General features: G+C 48.8%; 1 protein-coding gene across 6 annotated transcripts; it reads left to right on the top strand.

The window, feature by feature from the left end:
- The first annotated feature begins 193 nt into the window (after positions 1–193).
- STX5 (syntaxin 5) lies at positions 194–19,905 on the top strand. 6 transcript variants are annotated; one of them, XM_044919166.1, is made up of 11 exons: positions 194–330; positions 1,023–1,266; positions 2,452–2,522; positions 2,694–2,749; positions 2,866–2,936; positions 6,857–6,973; positions 7,060–7,116; positions 7,298–7,379; positions 7,832–7,938; positions 8,110–8,231; positions 19,139–19,905. In XM_044919166.1, exons 2-11 carry the CDS (start codon positions 1,042–1,044, stop codon positions 19,296–19,298), a joined length of 1,068 nt encoding a protein of 355 aa, XP_044775101.1. In that variant the 5' UTR covers positions 194–330; positions 1,023–1,041; the 3' UTR covers positions 19,299–19,905. The 6 variants fall into 6 exon arrangements, with proteins under 6 accessions (XP_044775101.1, XP_044775102.1, XP_044775103.1 ...); XM_044919167.1 differs by having other exon boundaries at positions 7,310–7,379; XM_044919168.1 differs by having other exon boundaries at positions 1,108–1,266.
- Positions 19,906–21,150: the final 1,245 nt, after the last annotated feature.

The following is a 21,150-nucleotide window of genomic DNA, read 5'->3' on the forward strand; positions in this document are numbered from 1 at the left end:
GCGGAGGTGCGGGCTCTTTAAGGCTCCTCCCCGGGGCTGACCCAGCCCCCTGGGCCCCGGCTCTTCCTCCTCGGGGGGCGGGGTTACGGGCGGCCGAGCCAATGGGAGGACGGAGTCGCTCTGGCGTTTGGGTGGGAGGGCGTGTCTCTCGGGCCGCTGTGCTCCGAAAGGCGTGGCACCGCCCTCTCGTCACCCGGGGGTGGGGTTATGTGGGGGTGACGTGGCGGCTTCTACTTTGGTCGGATTTCGGCGGCTACAGCGCTTGGGGAGGAGGCGGTGAGCATCCGGGGGACTGTGGCAGTGGTGGCGGCGGCAGGCGGCAGAGAGGAGGTAGGACTCGCTCTAGGAGGGGTCTGGCCGCCGTGTCCGCTCCGGGCAGCGGCGTTCCGGGGGCGGCGACGGGGGGGGAAGGGAACCTGGGGCGAGCGGGCAAGTCCTGCCGGCCCGGCTCGGGTGAGGGAATACTTCGCCGTCCAATCAGGAAAGCCCCTGTTGAGAAAGACGTCGGCATTAGCTAATCAGTGATTCCAGTCCTCCAGAAGGCGGTACTTGGGCGGGGGTGGGACTTCCTGTTTCAAATAAACACCCAGAGATTTTTTTTTCCCCCCCCTCCGCCCACCGAAGTGTGTACCCCTCAGGGGGGTCCGTCACCGTTTCTCCCTTAGGAGTCGAAGGGATCCGCGGATACGAGAGGGCCTGGTTAAGGCCTGGGGCAGTTGCACAGGTCGGGCTGGGGCCTCGGGGCCACGGGACCTGCCTCTGGCCCTGCCCCCGCTTCACGGCCCCCGGCCCGCGCTCTGGCCGCCGGAGCCAAGTTGGTAGAGTCTGAGGAGCGGGACGGATCGGGCGGGAGAGCGGAGCCCTGCCCGCCGTGAGCCGGCCCCAGGATCTGCGGGTGGCTTTGGGCGCGAAAGCCCGTGCCAAGTGCAGAAGGGGCCCGAGAATTTACTGGGGGGGGGGGGGGCGTGGGATTTGCGGGGAAGGAGGCTGCCTGGGGAATGACACTCTCCCCTCCACAACAGTCCGAGGTTATGCGTCTCAATGATCCCGCGGAAACGCTACGGGTCTAAGAACACGGATCAGGGTGTCTACCTGGGTCTCTCAAAGACACAGGTCCTGTCCCCTGCAACTGCTGGCAGTAGCAGCAGCGACATCGCCCCTCTGCCCCCCCCAGTGACCCTGGTCCCTCCCCCTCCCAACACCATGTCCTGCCGGGATCGGACCCAGGAGTTCCTGTCTGCCTGCAAGTCCCTGCAGAGCCGTCAGGTAAGAACCAGGAGTGGGAAAGGCAGGAGTGAGCCTTACTGAAATCTGGGAGAGGCTGTGCTCCAGCACGTTAATTGACATAATTTGGGGGGTGACCTGATGGAGAACTGATGCAGCTTGGAGGGGGCTGTAGGATCTCCTGAGCAACAGGAAAGGAGTGGGTCAGTTATCTAGAGGCAAGGACCTAGACTGTTTTTTGAGAAATTCCACCAGAGGGTAGGGTTGCTACTCTTTGAAGGAATATCTCAGGATGAGAGGTGGCTGCAATATATTTGGTTTGAATAAGGAACAGGTTCTAGAAAGAGCCTTTAGCTCAGAGACAGGCACTTTGAATTCTAGTTCCGGAATAGTCCTACCATAAGTTTGCTCTGTGGCCACAGGAAAGTTAGTCTAGTTGGGCCTCGGGTTTTTTGGGAGGTGTAGGGGGTTTTTTTGTTTTAAAGTAGGCTTCATGTCCAGGGTGGAGCCCAGTGCAGGGCTTGAACTCATGACCCTGAGATCAAGACCTGAACTGCGATCAAGAGTCAGAGGCTTAACCAACTGAGCCACCTAGGTGCCCCTGGGCCTCAGTTTTTACATCTATAAAATGAAAGCAGTTTTTTTGATAAGTAGTTTTTTTCAAAATTACTTTGGAGTGCTTTTTTACAAATTAGATTCCCTTGTTTTAATCCAGACATCCTGAATAGAAGTGGAATCTGAGTGACTGTAATTTTAAATATTTTTACTGCTCAGCTCTTAACAAGTGCTTTTCTGTATGATCTCCAAGAGCTTTCCAGTTATCCTCTTTGATTTCCTGATTGGAGAAATAGAATGGTAATAGTGTCTATCATTTATTTAGTGCTTACAATGTAGGAGATATCTAACTAAAATACTTTATAGCCTTTGTGTTGTTTAATTTTGGCAACAACTATAGGAGGTGTGTAGATTGTCTCCATTTTATGCAAGAGGAAACAGATTCAGGATGGTTTAAGTCACTTGCCCCAAACCTCCCAGCTAATAAGTGGTGGAGTCAAGATTTAAACCTGGGTCTACCCGTGTTCAAATGTGAGCTCTAAGTGACTACCAGTGATAAAAAAAGATCGTCTGGTGGAAGTACTAGGGAGAATTTAGTGGACACCTGAGGAACAGTGAAAGCTGGAAATGGGGAGGGGGACTAAAGTGTCACCTCTTGATGTTGCATTTCAGAATGGAATCCAGACAAACAAGCCGGCTCTGCGTGCTGTCCGGCAGCGTAGTGAATTTACCCTCATGGCCAAGTAAGTTGAGAGAAGTTACGTGGTGGGGTGCTGCAGTGTCTGGGGATCAGTAGGCTTGCCTTGGGTGGCCTTCGCTGTGAGGGAGGGCCGCGTCGGTTTTGCTGGAGCTAATGTGGGAATAGGCCCTGTCCTACCCTTTCCCGTGGTGCTCTCACTAATGCTCGTTTCCAGGCGCATTGGGAAAGACCTCAGCAACACATTTGCCAAGCTGGAGAAGCTGACAATCTGTGAGTGTTCTTGGGGTCTTTCAGAGATGGGGCAGTGAACCAGAGAGGGCTGAGGAACCGTACTCCCTGAGCCTTGTCTTTGACCTCCCCCATCGTGGCCTCATTTGTCTCTGCAGTGGCAAAGCGCAAGTCCCTCTTCGATGATAAAGCAGTGGAAATCGAAGAGCTAACCTACATCATCAAACAGGTGAGCTGTTAGCTATCAGGAACTAGCATTCCAGTCAGATCACTCTGATAAGTTCCCGTTATCATGGGGCCCAGAGTAAGTTTCTAGAGCCAGCCCCAGACATCCTGCTCATCCGTTGAGTCAGTGGACACTGATTGGTTATCAACTGTGTACAGAGCACTGCTGGGCACTTGCCTCGCAAACTTGAGGCAAGATTTCTGCCTTCGGGGCTTATTGTCTACAGGAGGTGTCCAGTCCCACAAACTCATACTTACAGTGAGGAGAAGGCAAGTGGTCTAGACCTTACGAAAAGATGAATGAGACAGTTTGGGGACACTGATTTTATAGATTTTATAGAGGGAGTGAAATCTGAACTGGTTTCAAGGCTTGCATAGAGGCAGTGGAAGAACATTCCATATTTTATAGAGGGAGTGAAATCTGAACTGGTTTCAAGACTTGCAGAGAGGCAGTGGAAGAACATTCCAGACAGAGGAAACAGTGTGCACAGTGGCCCAGCTTTTAAAAGAGAAAGTTGAAGTCTGTTCAGATGTTATTTGCTCAGGGAGGCCTATCCTGAGCATGCTGTTTAGTACTTCAGTGCTCAGACCTGTGATCTTCTTCCTTGCTCTATTTTCTTGTTACAGCAGTTGATACTTTCTAACATTCTCTGTCATTGACTTACTTACATTTATTGGTTTTGTTCCCTCCCCTCTACCTCATCCCCCAAACCCCCAAGCAAAGAAAAAAAAGTGTAAGTGCCATAAGAGCAGAGATTATTTTTTTTTCTTTCTGCTTGTTCCCTGATGTGTCCCCAATGTCTGTAATAGTGTCTGGTATAGAGGAGGTGCTCGCTGTTTGTTGATCGGATGACTGGTCGGCAGGAGATGAGGCTGGGGGGCGCCTGGGGGGCTCAGTCGTTAAGCGTCTGCCTTCGGTTCAGGTCATGATCTCAGGGTCTTGGGATCGAGCCCTGCATTGGGCTCCCTGCTCAGTGGGAGGCCTGCTTCTCCCTCTCCCACTCCCCGTGCTTGTGTTCCCTCTCTTGCTGTGCCTCTCTCTGTCAAATAAATAAATAAACTCTTTAAAAAAAAAAAAAAGGAGATGAAGCTGGGAAGGTAGGTTGGTGCTGGTTGTGAAGATTATTGTGGGCCTGGGTAAGGAGCATGGAATCACTGAATGCCATAGGTTGCAAGGACGATGAGAATCTGGATTCTAAGTCTGTCTGAAAGCCCCTGTATAGTTGTAGCAGAATCTGTACAGCTGTGGTTCCTTCTTCTCCCAGCCCAATGGCATGAGAATAAAACGTGAAGTTGAATGACCGCAGGGGGGAAAAACCAGCCCAGAGCATGGCTGGGCAGAGAGGCTAGGGAGGAAGCTCTGCTGCTGTCGGTTGTGAAGGGGCGGTGACCCTGGCAGAGGCTGGGCCAGCCGTGACATGAGGCGCCATGCGGGTTGGGGGAGAGAGGACTCCATGAACTATTGGGGCGCTGTTGCATAGGCTTTGAAGACCCACTGCCTGGATTCAGACAGACAAGTTCAAATCCCAAGTCCACCGCCTATGGTGTAATGTTGGGTAAGCCACCTAACTGCTCTGAGCTTCAGTTCCCTAATGAATAAAAGGGGGCTAATAACAGCACCTGCCTCAGCACCTTTGTTTTTGAAGTCACATTATTGAGTGACTTACAGCTACCTGGTTCTGGGGGATTCAGCAGTGAGCAAGACAGATGTGGTACCTGCCCTGGGGAATTTCCTTCCTTCCTTCCTTCCTTCGTTATTTATTTACCTTTTTTTTTTTTTTTTTTTTGAGAGTGTGGGGAGGGGCAGAGAGAGGGAGAGCGAGAATCTCAAGCAGGCTCCATGCTCGGCACAGAGCCCAATGCAGGGCTCAGTCCCAACCCCGAGATCATGACCTGAGCCAAAATCAAGAGTCGGATGCTCAACCGACTGAGCCACCCAGGCGCCCCAGGAATTTCCTTTCTGAATGGGTGAACAGACACTAGACAAGTAGATAGAAAAAACAATTTTAGGATGGTGAATCCTGTTAAAGAAACAAGGGACATGAGTTCTTCAGGGTAAGGGCTTACTGTAGATGGAGGTGATCTAGGACAGTTCTGTGAGAAGTGGCATTGAGACCTGAATGGTGAAGAAAAAGCCAGTCATCCAAAGATCTGGTGGGAGCACTTTCCAGAAAGTGGGAATAGCAAAGGGAAAGGCCCTGAAGGGGGGCCACCTTAGTGCATTTGATGAACACGAAGGAGGCCAGTGTAGTTGCAGCAAGTGAGAAGGAGACTGGGAGGGGATGAGGTCAGGGAAATGGGCAGCGCCAGAGCCTAGAGAGTCTGCGTCAGCCAGGTAAGGAGTTTGGCTTGTGTTCTAAATTTAGTGGAAAGCTCTTGGGAGATTTTAAGCAGAGGGATGACATGCTCCGTTTCTGGTTCAAAAGCTCACTCTTTTTGCTGTGTTGAGGGTGGATTGTTGAGGGCAGGCTGTAAGAGGAAGGCCATTTAGGAGGCTCTTGGCGAATGTTGAGAGAAGGTGACGATATGGTCTAGGGTACGTTTAGTAGAAAAGGTGAGCTGGGTTCTCTGTGGGCTCCCGCTAGGCTCTGTATGGATTAAGGGGGGAAGAGAGGAATTGAGGATGGCTCTCCAGTGTCTGGTCTGAGCAGCTGGTGACTGGTGGTGCCATTCACCAAAATGGAAAAGGAGAGAGAAGGGGGAACAGCTTTTGGCGGGGAATTAGGACTTGTCTTCTGTGTTAAGCGTAAGGACAAAGAAAGTTGTGAGCTGATTGGCGTGCTGTGTGGCACATGGTACACAGATACAAGGCGCTCAGGGCCTGGTAAGTGACCCCTAAGTGATTGTGTTGTGGCATAGAGATGGGTTTAGGCGGTACGAGTATGTGACTTAGAAGCTTCTAGGGGCGCCTGGGTGGCTCAGTCGTTAAGCGTCTGCCTTCAGCTCGGGTCATGATCCCAGGGTCCTGGGATCGAGCCCTGCATCGCACTCCCTGCTCAGCGGGAAGCCTGCTTCTCCCTCGCCCACTCCCCCTGCTTGTGTTCCCTGTCTCGCTGTCTCTCTCTGTCAAATAAATAAATAAAATCTTTAAAAAAAAAAAAAGCTTCTAGCTTGGGCGCCTTGGTGGGAAGTGGTACCATTTTCTAAGCTAGAACTGTGGGAGAGGAGATTTTATGGGGAGAAACCGTGGAATGCAGTTTGGACGTGGTCCTCTAAAGAGGCTGCATCAGCTCCAAAGGGCCAGACCAATCAGCAGTGGATATCGTCCATGGGTCTTGAATGGTTGTGGCTGGAATGCTAACTGGGGGGACTATTGGAGGAATTCTAGAAGTTGACTAATCTAGTTTGTCTTCAGGCTGTTCCTTGAACTCACTATTCCTGACCTCTTCTCCCCCCTCCCCCCCAATCCCCTGGGCAAACTTTCTCTGCCACTCCCCGGCTACCTCCTTCGTCTCTCTTGTCTTCCCTGGCCCTTGGCAAGCCAGATCAGGGAGCGGAGGATGCCTTGGTCTGGTGTAGAAAGCCTGGCTATGCTACTTTACCTTCCCTTCTCCTGACAGCTGCATATGTGCTTTGCTGGTCAACATGCTCTGGGTGTGAGATTTTGGCCTTCGAAGTAGTTCTGTGGCCACATGCCTGGCCTCACAGGGTGGAGTTGAGCTATAGGGTGAAGGGGGTAAACAAGTCATTTATTTAGAAATGGATGAGACCAGATTTCGCCTCTTCTGTCTCTACTCAGCAGGGACTGAGCCAGAACAAAGTCCAGAGCTTGGAATGTCCCAGCAGGCCCTTCTGGTCTGACTTCGAAATACCCTCACTCCTGCTCATAGCTTCCACTCTGTCCTCCCTGCCAGAGCTGTCCATGTGGGAGAGACATTGGCTGAGGACACCTTGGTTAACAGTTTTTCTGTTGGCTCTCCCTAGGACATCAATAGCCTCAACAAACAAATTGCCCAGCTTCAGGATTTCGTGAGGGCCAAGGGCAGCCAGAGCGGCCGGCACCTGCAAACCCATTCCAACACCATCGTGGTCTCCCTGCAGGTGGGGAACCTGGGATCAGTGGAGGGGGATGCAGAAGGGAGAAAGGTGTTGTCTTCTCTGGCTGACCCTCTCTCCTTTTTTTCTAGTCAAAACTGGCCTCAATGTCCAATGACTTCAAATCAGTTTTAGAAGTGAGGACAGAGGTAAGAAGAATCTGTGTGAGGAGGAGTAGGAACTGGGGTAAGGGTCCAAGGGGGAAATGGGGAAGGAGCAAGTGGAGGGGTGAGGATAACAGCATCCTAGGCCAACAGGAGGGTCTCTCTCTCTCTAACATGCCTGCTTCCCAGAGGCCTCAGGAGCTTTGCATTTCTTCCCCAATCCCAGAACCTGAAGCAGCAGAGGAACCGGCGGGACCAGTTCTCCCGAGCACCCGTGTCAGCCCTGCCTCTGGCCCCCAACCACCTGGGTAAGTCAACGGCAATGTGGGGAGTCCTGAGGGCTAAGACTCGGTTACTCGGGCTGTGAGGGCAGGGCTCACTTAGGAGAATGGACAGGCCAGGGAGACGCCAGGATTTCTCTCTCAGAGGTCAAACCCGATCGCTGGCATTCATGATCCGCACTTAGTCTTCCACATTCTCAACTCTTGGGGCTGAATTCAGTCATGTGCAGTAGAATGACTGTTTCTAATATTTTTATTATTCATTCACATTCTCTCATTTAATTTTCACCACCGCCCTCTGAGAAAGCCATTATTATTATGCCTTATTTAAAGGGGAGGAAACTGAGGCCCAGAGAGGTTAAATGACTTGTCCAGGGTCACAAGGCTAGTAAGTGCCAGAGCTGGAACTCAAACTCAGAGCACGTGGGCTTTGAACCTGCTTTCAAGTACGAAGAAGTGCCTTTTCTTTCTTTCCCCAGGGGGCAGTGCTGTGGTTTTGGGGGCGGAGTCCCGTGCCTCTGGGGATGTGGCCATTGACATGATGGACTCTCGGACCAGCCAGCAGCTGCAGCTCATTGATGAGCAGGTACCTGGGCTCTGAACCGGGGAGGAGATGCTCCTCTGTTACCCGCAGTGGGCGGCTAGCAAGTGTTTGAAATGTGCCTTGAGTAGAGTGGCAAGCTAGGAGGGTCCTAAAGAGGCAGGCCCTCGACTGAGGAAGCTCCTTGTGCTCACGTGCACTCTCTCTCCTCTGAAGGATTCCTACATCCAGAGCCGGGCAGACACTATGCAGAACATCGAATCCACAATTGTCGAGCTGGGCTCCATCTTTCAGCAACTGGCACACATGGTTAAGGAGCAGGAAGAAACCATTCAGAGGTGAGACTCTCTTTCACCCCAGATAGAAGAGCCTTCTCTTCCCTGTGGGGTGGCATCCTAAAGGTCCCCAGGGACAGCTTGATGCCCTTTGGAAGAGTAGAGTGAATCTGGCCTACCCACAGGATTCATTCAACAAGTGTTTATGGAGCGCCTGTTTCTTGTCAGGCGCTGTTCTAGGTGCTGGTGATACAGCAGTGAGTATAACAGTGAAGTCTCTATAGTGTAGGTGTGGAATTCAGGAGCATGGGTGAGGATAGCTGTTCAAAAGAGTTGACAAGAAATTTCCTAGTAATGATAAGGTCTGTGTGGAGAATTACAGTGGCACGATGTGTTAAGAAAGGGACTGAGTAGTTCCTATCAGTGGACTCCCGACGCTTCTTCCGTAGTTTTGGCTATTGTAGATAATGCTGCAGTGAACATAGGGGTGCATATATCTTTCTGAGTTTGTGTTTTCTTTTCCTTTGGATAAATGCCCAGAAGTGGAATTACTGGATCATGTGGTAGTTCTATTTTTAATTTTTTGAGGAACCTCCATACTGTATCCCAGAGTCGCTGTATTAGTTTGCATTCCCACCAACGGTGCGCGAAGGTTCCTTTTCTCCACATCCTCACCAGCACCTGTTGTTTCTTTTTTTAAATGCTAGCCATTCTGACAGGTATGAGGTGATATTTCATTGTAGTTTAGATTTGTATTTCCCTTATGATGAGTGGTGTTGAGCATCTTTTCATGTGCTTCTTGGCCATGTGGATTTCTTTGGAAAAGTGTCTATTCAGACCTTCTGCCCATTTTTTAATTAGTTTATTTTATTTATTTATTTATTTGCTGTTGGGTTATATGAGGTTTGGATAGTCACCCCATATTGGATAAACGATTTGCAAACTTCTCTCCTTTTCAGTAGGCGAGAACTTTGTTGATGGTTTTCTTCTCTGTGCAAAAGCTTTTTAGTTTGATGTACTCCCATTTGTTATTTTTGCTTTTGTTGCTCTTGCCTATGGAATCAGGTCCAAAAAATATTGCTAAGTGATGTCAAGGAGCCTGCCACCTGTGTGCTCTTCTAGAGTTTTTATGGTTTCAGGTCTTACATTCAAGTCTTTCATTCATTGTGAGTTCATTTTCATGTGTGGTGAAAGCAAGCAGTCCAGTTTCGTTCTCTACTTTAGCCGTCCCGTTTCCCCAACACCGTTTGTTGGCGAGACTGTCTTGCGCATTTATATTCTTGCCTCTTTTGTTGTAGATTAATTGATCATACATGCGAGAGTTTATGGCTGGGCTCGCTCTTCTGTTCCATTGATCCGTGTGTCTGTGATCCGTGTGTCTGATCGGTGTGCCAGTAGCATGCTGTTTTTTGTTTTTTGTTTTTTTTTTTAAAGATTTTATTTAATTTTTTTTTTTTTAAGATTTTATTTATTTATTTGAGAGAGAGAGAATGAGAGACAGAGAGCAGGAGAGGGAGGAGGGTCAGAGGGAGAAGCAGACTCCCTGCTGAGCAGGGAGCCCGATGTGGGACTCGATCCCGGGACTCCAGGATCATGACCTGAGCTGAAGGTAGTCGCTTAACCAACTGAGCCACCCAGGCGCCCTAAAGATTTTATTTATTTATTCGAGAGAGGTAGAGGGAGAAGTAGGCTCCCCGCAGAGCGGGGAGCCCAATGTGGGACTCGATCCCAGGACCCTGGGATCATGACCTGAGCTGAAGGCAGACGCTTAACCGACTGAGCCACCCAGGTGTCCCTAGCATGCTGTTTTGATGACTGTAGTTACATAGTATAGTTTGAAATCAGGGAGTGTGGTACCTCCAGCTTTGTTCTTTCTTGAGATTGCTGTGGCTACTCAGGGTTTTCTTTGAGTCCATAAAAATAGTGTACTTTTTTTTTTTTTAAGATTTTATTTATTTATTTGAAAGAGAATGAGAGACAGAGAGCACGAGAGGGAAGAGGGTCAGAGGGAGAAGCAGACCCCCCGCTGAGCAGGGAGCCTGATGTGAGACTTGATCCCGGGACTCCAGGATCATGACCTGAGCTGAAGGCAGTCGCTTAACCAACTGAGCCACCCAGGCGCCCCAATAGTGTACTTTTTAATAAGGTTGGATTTAGGCTTACCATTTTACTGTTTGCTTTCTCTTTCTTTTTCGTGTTTTTTGTCCCTTTTTTCCTCTTTCCGTATCTTCTTTTGAACAACTGAAATTTTTTTCAAAATTCCACCAAAAAAATTTTTATTGGTATTTTAGTTATATGTCATTGCCTTTTTTTTGTTTTTAAGTGGCTGATCTAGGGATTACAGCGGGCATCATTGGCTCTCACAGCCTACTTTATATAAAGTGCAGGAACTTTAGGGGTGCCTGAGTGGCTCAGTCAGTTGGAGTCTGACTCTTGATTTCAGACCAAGTCATGATCCTCAGGATCATGAGATCCAGTCCTGTGTTGGGCTCCATGCTGAGTTTGGAGCCTGCTTGAGATTCTCTCTCTCCCCCTCTCTCTGCCCCTCCCCCCTGCTTGTGCGCATGTGCGTGCTTACATGCGTGGACTCTCTCTCTCAAAAAAATAAAAAACCAAAAAATAAAATGTAAGAACTGTGCAACTCTGTCATGTAGCCTTTATGCTCTAATTGTCCTATGTGTTGCACCTTACATACCTTTGAAATCCCATAATCCAGTATTATAATTTTTATTTTACAGAAATTAAGGAGAAAAAATTGTCTTTCATATTTACTTCTATGTTTACGATTTCCTTTTTTTTTTTTCTTCCAAATTATTATCTAAATTCTAGTTAGTGGAGCCCCTGGGTAGCTCAGTCAGTTAAGCGTCTGCCTTCAGCTCGGGTCATGATCCCGGGTCCTGGGATTGAGCCCCGCATTGGGTTCCCTGCTCAGTGGAGTCATTTTCACCTTTTCCCTCTGCCGCTCCCCCTGCTTGTGCTCTCTCTCTAATAAATAAATAAAGATTTATTTATTTCGGGGAGGGGGTGGGACAGAAGGAAGGGAGAGCAGCAGACTCCCTGCTGAGCATGGAGCCGAAGGAGCCCAACATGGGACTCTATCCCAGGACCCAGGAGATTATAACCTGAGCTGAAATCAAGAGTCAGCAGCTTATCCGACTGAGCCAGCCAGGCACCCCAGTTCTGTTGTTTTACTTTCCTTTTATCTGAACATTTCTTTATTTCACTTTCATTCTCTCTCTTTTTTGTTTTGTGTGTGTGTAAGATTTAATTTATTTGAGAGAGAGAGAGCATGAGTGGTGGGGAGGGGCAGAGGGAGAGGGAGAAGCAGACTCCCAGTTGAGCAGGGAGACCCAAGTGGGGCTCGATCCCAGAAGCCTGAGATCATGACCTGAGCCAAAGGCAGACGCTTAACCAACTGAGCCACCCAGGTGCACGCCCCCCCTTATGTTTTTAAGTAGACTCTATGCCCAACATGGGGCCTGAACTCGCAACCCTTAGATCAGGAGTCGCACACTTTACCTACTGAGCCAGGTGCCCCCTTCATTCTTGAAGGATGTTTTCCCTGGATATGGAATTCTGGGTTTATAGTTTCACTCTTTAGGCACTTTAGATGTATCACTCTACTGTCTTGGTCTTTCTCATTCTTAATGAGAAGGCGGTGGTAACTTTAATTGTGTATGTAATGTGTTTTTCTCTGGCTGCTTTTCAGGTTTTTGTTTTGTTTTGTTTGTCTTTGGTTTTCAGCATTTGACTATTTCAGCAGTCTCCAAATGTCATTTTCTTTGAACTTCTCTTTTTTGGGATTCTCTGAGCTTCTTGAATCTGTACGTTTATGTCTTTCACAAGTTTAGGAAACGTTTGGCCATTATTTACTCAGACTGTGCCCAATTCCTCAGACTGTTTCAGTGTTCTCAGTTTGGTAAGAGGGAGGGCCAGTAGCGGAGAGAGGGGGAGGAGATGTGAGAGGGGGAGGAATCCACACGGCTGCGCGTTCCTGCCCACTTGCTCTTAGGCCTTAGATCGGCAATGTCCGATCTTGGTTGATCTTTATTTCCCACAGCACCTCTGAGTGCTTTCACCCTAGGTTATTGATCATGTGAGATGGGGTGAACACCTATATTTGCATAAAGCACGTTTCCCAGTACCAGCCCATTAAGCGTCCTCACCTATTTAATTGGGCAAGGTAAAGAAGATAGGCCCTGGCCTCACACTTGGAGATCCTGATTCCATAGATATGAGTGGACTGGACCTCCAGGAATTTCCATTTTATATAAGCTCATAGGGGGTTCTCATGAGCATCCAAGTTTGAGAACCACTAGTTAACAGGATGTTTGTTTGTTTATTTATTCATTAACTATGGTATCAGCCATTTATAAGGTGCTATGAGTCTAGCCATCTTGGTCCTGGAATCAAGAGACTTCAAAAGACTGATTCTTAACCTGGTTCAACTGAGACCTAGGGACCTCCTTACTGGGTTGTTCCATAAACACTGTAGCTCCTCAGGCTGTGATGTATTTTGAATATTAGAATATCATTATAGATTCAGTGAAACAGAATTATAAAAGATATTTGGGTTTGGGACGCCTGGGTGGCTTAGTCAGTTGGGCATCTGCCTTCGGCTCGGGTCCTGGGATCAAGTACCGTGTGGGGCTCCTTGCTTAGCGGGGAGCCTGCTTCTCACTCTGCCTGTAGCTCCCCCTGCTTGTGCTCGCTTTCTCTCTCTCTGTCTGATGGATAAATGTGAAGTCTTAAAAAAAAAAAAAAAAAAAAAGATATTTGGGTTCTTTCTCCATTGCATATGTGTTTTATTTACTTATTTATTTATTTTAAAGATTTTATTTATTTATTTGACAGAGAGAGAGAGAGATAGCGAGAGCAGGAACACAAGCAGAGGGAGTGGGAGAGGGAGAAGCAGGCTTCCCGCTGAGCAGGGAGCACGATGCGGGGCTCGATCCCAGGACCCTGGGATCATGACCTGAGCCGAAGGCAGACGCTTAACAACTGAGCTACCCAGGTGCCCCACATATGTGTTTTAAATAGTTAACATTAGGGACGCCTGGGTGGCTCAGTCGGTTAAGCGTCTGCCTTCGGTCCAGGTCATGATCTCAGGGTCCTGGGATCGAGCCCCACATTAAGCTTCCCGCTCAGTGGTGAGTCTGCTTCTCCCTCTCCCTCTCTCTCTCTTATCTCTGTCACTCTCAAATAAATAAAATCTTAAAAAAATATAGTTAACATTATATGCATCTGCATGCAACTTTATATTCTAGCCTTCCTTGAAAGAGCGTCTGAAGTACCTTTCAGTGTTAGTCTTCATTTGTTCATTGGTTTAGCAAACATTTGTTGCTGCTGTGAGCTAGTCCTGCTGGATCTGGGGATAGGAAGGTGAAAGACCATTCCGGTCTTTGTGAAGCTCATGTCTAGTAGGAGAGACATACACTGAGTTATAGTTCAGTATGGTAAGGGCAGGAAGAGAAGGAGGTAAGGGAACTCAGACCAGGTACCTCTCCTAGAAATAAAAGATACCAAGCCAAGTTCTGAGGAGGAATGCCAGCCAAAGAAAGGGAAAGGAAAGGCCATTCTACGTTGGGGGAAAACCAGCTGAGAAATGAGAAAGGGCTTGGGTGGCTTCCAGGAATGCAGAATTACTGCACATGGCAGGGGGAGTGGTGAGGGAGGAAGCTGGAGAGGCAGGGCCAGATCACAAAGGACCTGTGTGCTGCAGCAAGAAGTTCATTCTCGGAGAGAACACAGGGAGAAGTAGATGGATGGCTGGGGGTGAGGGGAATGAGCTTTGTTCTGGACATGCTGACAGACTCGATGGGACCTCCAAGTGGCATTTGATGTGTGGTCTGAAGCTCAGCAGAGAGGGCTGGGCTGGAGATAAGAACTTGGGGGAGTCAGTGGCCTCCTGGTGAAACCGTGGACATAGACGAGACCATCCAGAGACAGTGGGTAAAGTGAGGAAAAGGATAGGACAGATCCCCATGGGTCCAGGAATATGGGGAGAAGGGAAGGATTTGTCCAGGAGGCTGAGGAGGACGGCTAAGGAAGATGAGAAAAGAAAGCGGAGAGAAATGTGTCCTTAGAAGCTGAGGCGGTGGGGGTTTTGGGAAGAAAGGAGTGGTTATTTCTCAGTGCCCCCTGAAAAAGGAAGTGGGAGGCAAGGCTCCAGGGTGTTCAGGGGGCGGCAGGGCTGGAATTAATTGGATCAGTGCAGCAACTTCAGTTGAATGGTTCAGAAGCAATTTTACAGAGGATTGGAAACACAAAAGGGAAATAACAAGAGAGAGGAAAGTAGTGGGCAACTATATGTACAAGAAAATGAGATTTTGAAAGGATGAAATTATTATTGTATTTATTTTTTTAGAAGATCTTATTTATTTGAGAGAGCGTGTGCACGTGAGGGAGGGAGGGGCAGAGGGAGAGGGACATAGATTCCCCACTGAGTAGGCACCCCACCCCCACCCCCAAGTATGAAATTTTTTAAATAGACCTTCTGTTTGCTTCCTGCATGCCAGTGGATTGAAATTTGAGCACCCTCTTTAGAAACCACTGATTTAGTCCAAAGTTCTTCAGTATGTAGATTCCTGGGCCCCATCCTAAACTTTCTGAATAGGAGACATGAGAATTTGCATTTTGGGGATGCTCAACAGGGGATTCTTATTTTTTCTAAGGTATGAAAACTGCTGATCTGTTACTCCTTCATTTCGGTTTGCACCCCAATTTGTAAATTACAAAATTTCTAACTAGAAAAGTTGAGAGGGGGGGCACCTGGGTGGCTCAGTTGGTTAAGCGACTGGCTTCAGCTCGGGTCATGATCCTGGGGTCCTGGGATCGAGCCCCACATCAGGCTCCCTGCTCAGCGGGGAGCTTGCTTCTCCCTCTCCCTCTGCCCCTCCCCTTGTGCCTGTGCTCTCTTGCTGTCAAATAAAATCTTAAAAAAAAAAAAAAAATTTATAAAAGTTGAGAGGATCGTACAAATGAACAACTATGTTCCTTTCACCCAGATTTGCCCACTTAATATTTTCTCACATTGGCTTTCCCTCTTTTTTTTTCCTCTGAACCATTTGAAAGTGCAAAGATCATGACATTTTTATCCCTAAAGACTTCAGCACGCACCTGCCCAGAATTGGTATTCTCCTGAACAGCCGCGATGCCATTATCATACCTAAGAAAACAAACAATTCTCTGTCATTACCTGGTACTTAGTCCATACTGAAATTTCCCCAGCTGTTCCAAAAAAAGTGCTTTTAGCTTTTTTCCTTGAATTTAAGACCCAGGCAGTAGTCACACGTGGCATTTGTTATGTCTCTAAGTCTGCCTTCTGTTTTGCTTCTCGTGACATTGACTTTTCTTCGAAGAGGCCAGTGCCTCTTGTAGAAAGTCCTACATGTGTATTTGTCCAGTGTTTCTTTTTTTTTTTTTTAAGGATTTTATTTATTTGAGAGAGAGAATGAGAGAGAGAGAGTACATGAGAGGGGGGAGGGTCAGAGGGAGAAGCAGGCTCCTCACTGAGCGGGGAGCCCGATGCGGGACTGGATCCCGGGACTCCAGGATCATGACCTGAGCCGAAGGCAGTAGCTTAACCAACTGAGCCACCCAGGCGCCCTGTCCAGTGTTTCTTTGTCATCAGATCTAGGTTGTAGATTGTTGGCCAGCTACATAGGTGATTATTATCAGTAGGCACTTGATGAGGTTATCCTTTTATTGGTGATGCCAAGTTTGGTCACTTGTTTAATGTGACCATACAAGTAAGTCATCTATGGAGTGACACTTCAAGTCCATGTGAACGTCAAGCTCCTTAGACCCGTGATGGTCCTTGCCTGATTCATTCGTGACTTTGTGTGTGGCCAAATGGCAGTTTTCTATTTCATCCCTTCTACATTTATTAGCTGGCATCCTTCTGTAAAGCAGGAGCCTTCTCTCTTTAAGCATTACTAGGAATAGGGGCGCCTGGGTGGCTCAGTCGGTTAAATGTCTGCCTTTGGCTCAGGTCATGATCCCAGGGTCCTGGGATCGAGCCCTGCATCGGGCTCCCTGCTCAGCGGAAGGCCTGCTTCTCCCTCTTCCACTCCCCCTGCTTGTGTTCCCTCTCTTGCTGTGTCTCTCTCTGTCAAATAAATAAATAAAATCGTGAAAAAAAAAAAAATTACTAGGAATAATGGATTTCTTTTTCATATCCGATGTATTGTAATCCATTACCATCATTGTTTTTCATTACAGTCAGATTTCCTAAACCTGGCCACATGGAGCTCCTTTTTTTTTTTTTTAAGATTTATTTATTTATTTGAGAGAGAGAGAGTTCATGCATGCGTGCACGTGCAGGGGTGGTGGGAGGGGCTGAGAGGGAGGGAGAGGGACAGGCAGACTCTAAGCTGAGTGGGGAGCCCGATTCAGGGCTCAGTCTCACAACCCTGAGATCATGACCTGAACAGAAGTCAGGAGTCGGACACTTAACCGACTGCGCCGTCTAGGCACCCTGAGACTCCAGCTTCTTTTTTTTTTTTAAAGATTTTATTTGAGAGAGAGAACGAGCATGAGGAGGGGGGAGAGGCAGAGGGAGAAAGAAAGGGAGAAGCAGACTATCCACTGAGCAGGGAGCTCGATGTGGGGGCTCGATCCCAGGACTCTGGGATCATGACCTGAGCCGAAGGCAGATGCTTAACCGACTAAGCCCCCCAGGCGCCCAGAGACTCCAGCTTCTTGATGCTTGTTTCCTTCCCTCTATAATTTTACTTTCTCTCCATAAGACATTCCTTCATCCTCTTCACCGTGCTTTTTCCCTGTTTTCTTCAGCCTTCTCCTTTCCAAGCCACATTTTCTGCCCCCCCCCTCGCCCCGTTCTGTCTTCTGCTCCGCACTGTTGTGAGTGTCCCACGGATCCCTAATCCCCCCCGCCCCGCCCCGAGTTCCCTCCTTTTAGTTTTCATTCATGGACTCTCATTTAAAATCTTTCTTATGCCAGACTGCATTTACTGTGTATCCGTTTTTGTTAAGCAAAGCCATTCATGATTGCTGAGATGGGCTTTCTTGGGTATGAAATGACAGTTGCACCCACACTGAGAAATGAAATTACAGCCCAAAGGAAGGAAACCTGATACTTTAGTTAGCCACTCTGACACAAATAGGGAATCATGTACAGTCCAGGCTCCTGTGGTTGAAAAAATTTTTAAGTGTATTTACTTATTTAATCTCTATACCTAATGTGGGGCTCGAACTCATGTCCCTGAGATCAAGAGTCGCATGCTCTTCCATTTTTTTTTGTAAAGATTTATTTATTTGGGGTGCCTAGGTGGCTCAGTTGGTTAAGCGTCTGACTCTTCAGCTCAGGTCATGATCTCCTGTTGTGAGATGAAGCCCGGCATCAGGCTTCATGCTCAGTGGGGAGTCTGCTTCAGATTCTCTCTTTCCTCTCCCTGACCCCCTCCCCGGTCTCTCTAAAATAAATAAATAAAATCTTTTTTTTAATTAATTTATTTATTTGACAGAGAGACACAGCAAGAGAGGGAACACAAGCAGGGGGAGTGGGAGAGGGAGAAGCAGGTTTCCCCCCAAGCAGGGAGCCCGATGCGGGGATCCTGGGATCATGACCCAAGCCGAAGGCAGACGCTAAACGACTGAGCCACCCAGGCGCCGCATAAATAAAATCTTAAAAAAAAAAAAAAGATTTATTCATGAGAGAAAATGCGAGCAGGTGGAGGGGCAGAGGGAGAGAGAAAGAGTCCCAGCAGACACCCCACCAAGCATGGAGCCTGACCCAGGGCTCAACCCCTGGACCTGGAGATCATGACCTGATCCACAACCAAGAGTCGGAAGCTCAGCTGACTGAGTCATCCAGGTGCCCCAAGAGTGGCATGCTCTTCTGACTGAACCAGCCAGGCGCCCCTGGGCTCCTGTATTTGGACAGAGAGTAGTTCGCAGGCCTCATGACAAACTTCTGAGGACCTGGGGCTTGCAGCCACTGGTCCAGGCTTTCCTTTCCTGTTCCAGCTGGATTACCAGGCTCCCAGCTTTTCTGTCCTCACAGCTCACCGTGGTCTCTGCTCCCAGGGCCTCCCTTTGCAAAGGCCAGTATTTGTATTGGGTTTTCAGGATTGCATATGCAGGGTGGCCAGGAAATGTTTTATTTTCCTCAGGAGTCTCTCAAGAGATGGCCCTTTCTTTTTCTTTCTTTTTTTTTTTTTTAAGATTTTATTTATTTATTTGACAGAGAGAGAGAGACCGTGAGAAAGGGAACACAGCAGGGGAGTGGGAGAGGGAGAAACAGGCCTCCCGCTGAGCAGGGAGCCCGATGTGGGGCTCGATCCCAGGACCCTGAGATCATGACCTGAGCCGAAGGCAGACGCTTAACCATCTGAGCCACCCAGGCGCCCCCCGAGACATGTTTTCTTAATTGTAGGGTTTTTCTTATCTCCTGACTTCCTGTCCATATCATTAAGTTTTTCTTCCTGTCTCACTCAGAACTGGGATTTCCTGACTGTAATGGTCTGTGAGCGTTTTCTCCCGTATTACAAATGCAATATTATGTATTAGACAAAAATCAATAAAGATGAGCAAAAAATTATAATAGCTAACATTCTGGGGGCTCTTAGTGTGGGTTGGGCACTTTGTGTTTGTTAACTCATTTGAGAGGCCGACAACAACCAGAGATGTAGGGTTGGGGTTATCTTCATTTTCCCTCCTTTGCAGTTGAAGAAAGTGAGTCTGGAGGTTAAATGACTGGCTCAGAATCACAAGCTGATAAGTTGCAGAGCTGATCTTCAAACCAGAGCCAAGACTTGTTTGTGTTACCCTTCCAGAGCTTTTCCTATACACAAGCATATATACACAAAAATGGGATCGTATTGTATGTAAAATACTTTTTATTCCCATATATTGTGACCATCTTTCCATGTTGGTAAATCTACTTCAACAGCATTCTCTTTAATCCAGTGTCCTTCTGTTTCCTCTTCTTTCGGCCCTATACCCAGGATCGACGAGAACGTGCTGGGAGCCCAGCTGGATGTTGAGGCCGCCCATTCAGAGATCCTCAAGTACTTCCAGTCGGTCACCTCGAACCGGTGGCTCATGGTCAAAATCTTCCTCATCCTCATTGTCTTCTTCATCATCTTTGTGGTCTTCCTTGCCTGAACCCTCTCCACTCTGAGGCACTCCGTGGGGGTTTGGAACCCCTTTGGGAGGGCAGGTGGCCAGTGTTGCCACTGAGCCTGTGCAGGGTGCTTGGGAGAAAGGCCCTGTTTCCCTGGAACTGCTGAGAATGGCCACTGCCCCTGACCCCTAACCCTTTGCCTCTGGCCACCCTGTCCTCCCCTCACCGCCCTCAGGCCCTCGAAACACACACGGTTCTGGATTTGTACTCTGCTGTGAGGTGGCTGGAAGGGAGCAGAAGCCAACTGGGGGGCAGTGGGGGAGGTTGTCTCCACTAGGTAGGAGATTTTTAGAAACTCCCCAGCCTTTTCCAAAGGAAACTTTGGCAGCAAGGGGAGATGATGCCCTTTCCCACCTTCCTGAGAGTGAGGAGAGGAAGTGAAATTGCCCCCCCCAGCCCCCCCGGGACCAACTTTCCCATCTGGGTTAGAATTTGACCTCTTTCTTCTTCCTCTCTCCACCACATGAAGCAGGGGGCCCTGAGCCCCTCGGCTGCCTGCACAACCCCAACTTTGGCTGCTGGTGACTCTCAATCTGCCAAATGCGCTGCAGCCCATTTTCTCCCAATTACAGCAAGACTGTCAGCCTCGCTAGCCATGTCGTCATTTCTGGGTGGGAGCGTCGAAGGGCCTTCACAGCCAGTGGAGTGAGCGCACTGCCCGGTACCAGAACTGAGGCTGGGCTGATGGCTCTAAGGGCCAAGCTTTGGGCCCTGTGCACACAGCCGCCTCCAGGCAGGGAACACCCAGGTGCAGCAGCACTTCATGAGCATGGAAACTTCCCTTCAAAGGGGGAAGCACGACCCCAGCATGGGTCCCTGATTGGTGGCAACTTCCAGGATCATCTCCAGCAGTATTTGTACCTGTTTCAGCTGCATGCTCCAACCAGCTGGCCCCCATTTTTCCTTGAGCTGGATGACACAGGAGCTCTGCCTGCTGCCAGGAGTGAAAGGTGAAGAACTTGTTCCCAGCTCCAGCTGAGGCTCTTGGTTCCCTCCAAGCCCCTCACCAAATCCAAGCCAGTCACAGGAGGATGGAGGAGAAACCTGCCTGGAACGCCCACCCTCCAGGGAGGTTAATACACTTCTTGGTGTTATTCTGAGGTTACTGGGGTCCCCCCACATCTCACACACCCCAGAGGAAGTTCAAGCTACAGAGAGAACAATCACAACTCTGAAAGCTGACCCTAGAACGTCGGGGGTGGGGGGGGGCAGTCTAGGAGAACCTTTGTCTTTTCTAGCCCAGGCATTTTACTATTTCCTCTCTCCCAGGCCTCTGATCAGCAGGTGGTCTTGCTTGCATCTTCACTGCCCAACTGACACAAACTGTAGTTCTGGTACAGCACCTCAGTGGTGGATGGGGAGGTTGTGAAGACAATTGCTTGTGAAAGCCAGAAAAATGGTCTGTTTATTTGACATGGCAACTCTTCTTGGGAAGATGCATAGATCGGAAATTCATTTATTTCCCAAGTGTTGAGTTCTTGGTACATGCCAGGCAGGGTACTGAACCAGGAGCTGGAGAAAAGTCACGAATTAGTGAACATCCCTGCTCTGTTGGGGTTTACGTTCTAGTTTTCTGTTGCCTGATAACCCATCTTACAGACGAGGAAAGCGTGACATGTATCGGCTGCTGGCAAAGGGCTGGGCTGAGAGAATCAATACTGGCTGTATAACGCTAGGGGATCTAAGAACCATCACTCCCGCTCCAAGGCCCGGGTCTCCCCTTCCTCGGAAGCCCTTCGTGCGACCCCCTTCCCCATTCCTCTCGGAGACTTGGGCTGCAGCAGCTTGCTCTTTGCTCCAGCGCTAGCCCCGGAGGTGCTGGCGTAAGACGAA

The sequence above is a fragment of the Neomonachus schauinslandi genome, chromosome 11 (genome assembly GCF_002201575.2).
Source record: "Neomonachus schauinslandi chromosome 11, ASM220157v2, whole genome shotgun sequence".
Taxonomy (NCBI): Eukaryota; Metazoa; Chordata; class Mammalia; order Carnivora; family Phocidae; genus Neomonachus; species Neomonachus schauinslandi.

Coding starts and splice junctions, on each gene's coding strand:
- STX5 (XM_044919166.1), top strand. CDS start 1,042: ATGATCCCGCGGAAACGCTACGGGTCTAAGAACACGGATCAGGGTGTC. Junction 2,750..2,865: donor GCTGGAGAAGCTGACAATCT/GTGAGTGTTCTT, acceptor TTGTCTCTGCAG/TGGCAAAGCGCAAGTCCCTC. Junction 7,939..8,109: donor TGCAGCTCATTGATGAGCAG/GTACCTGGGCTC, acceptor TCTCCTCTGAAG/GATTCCTACATCCAGAGCCG.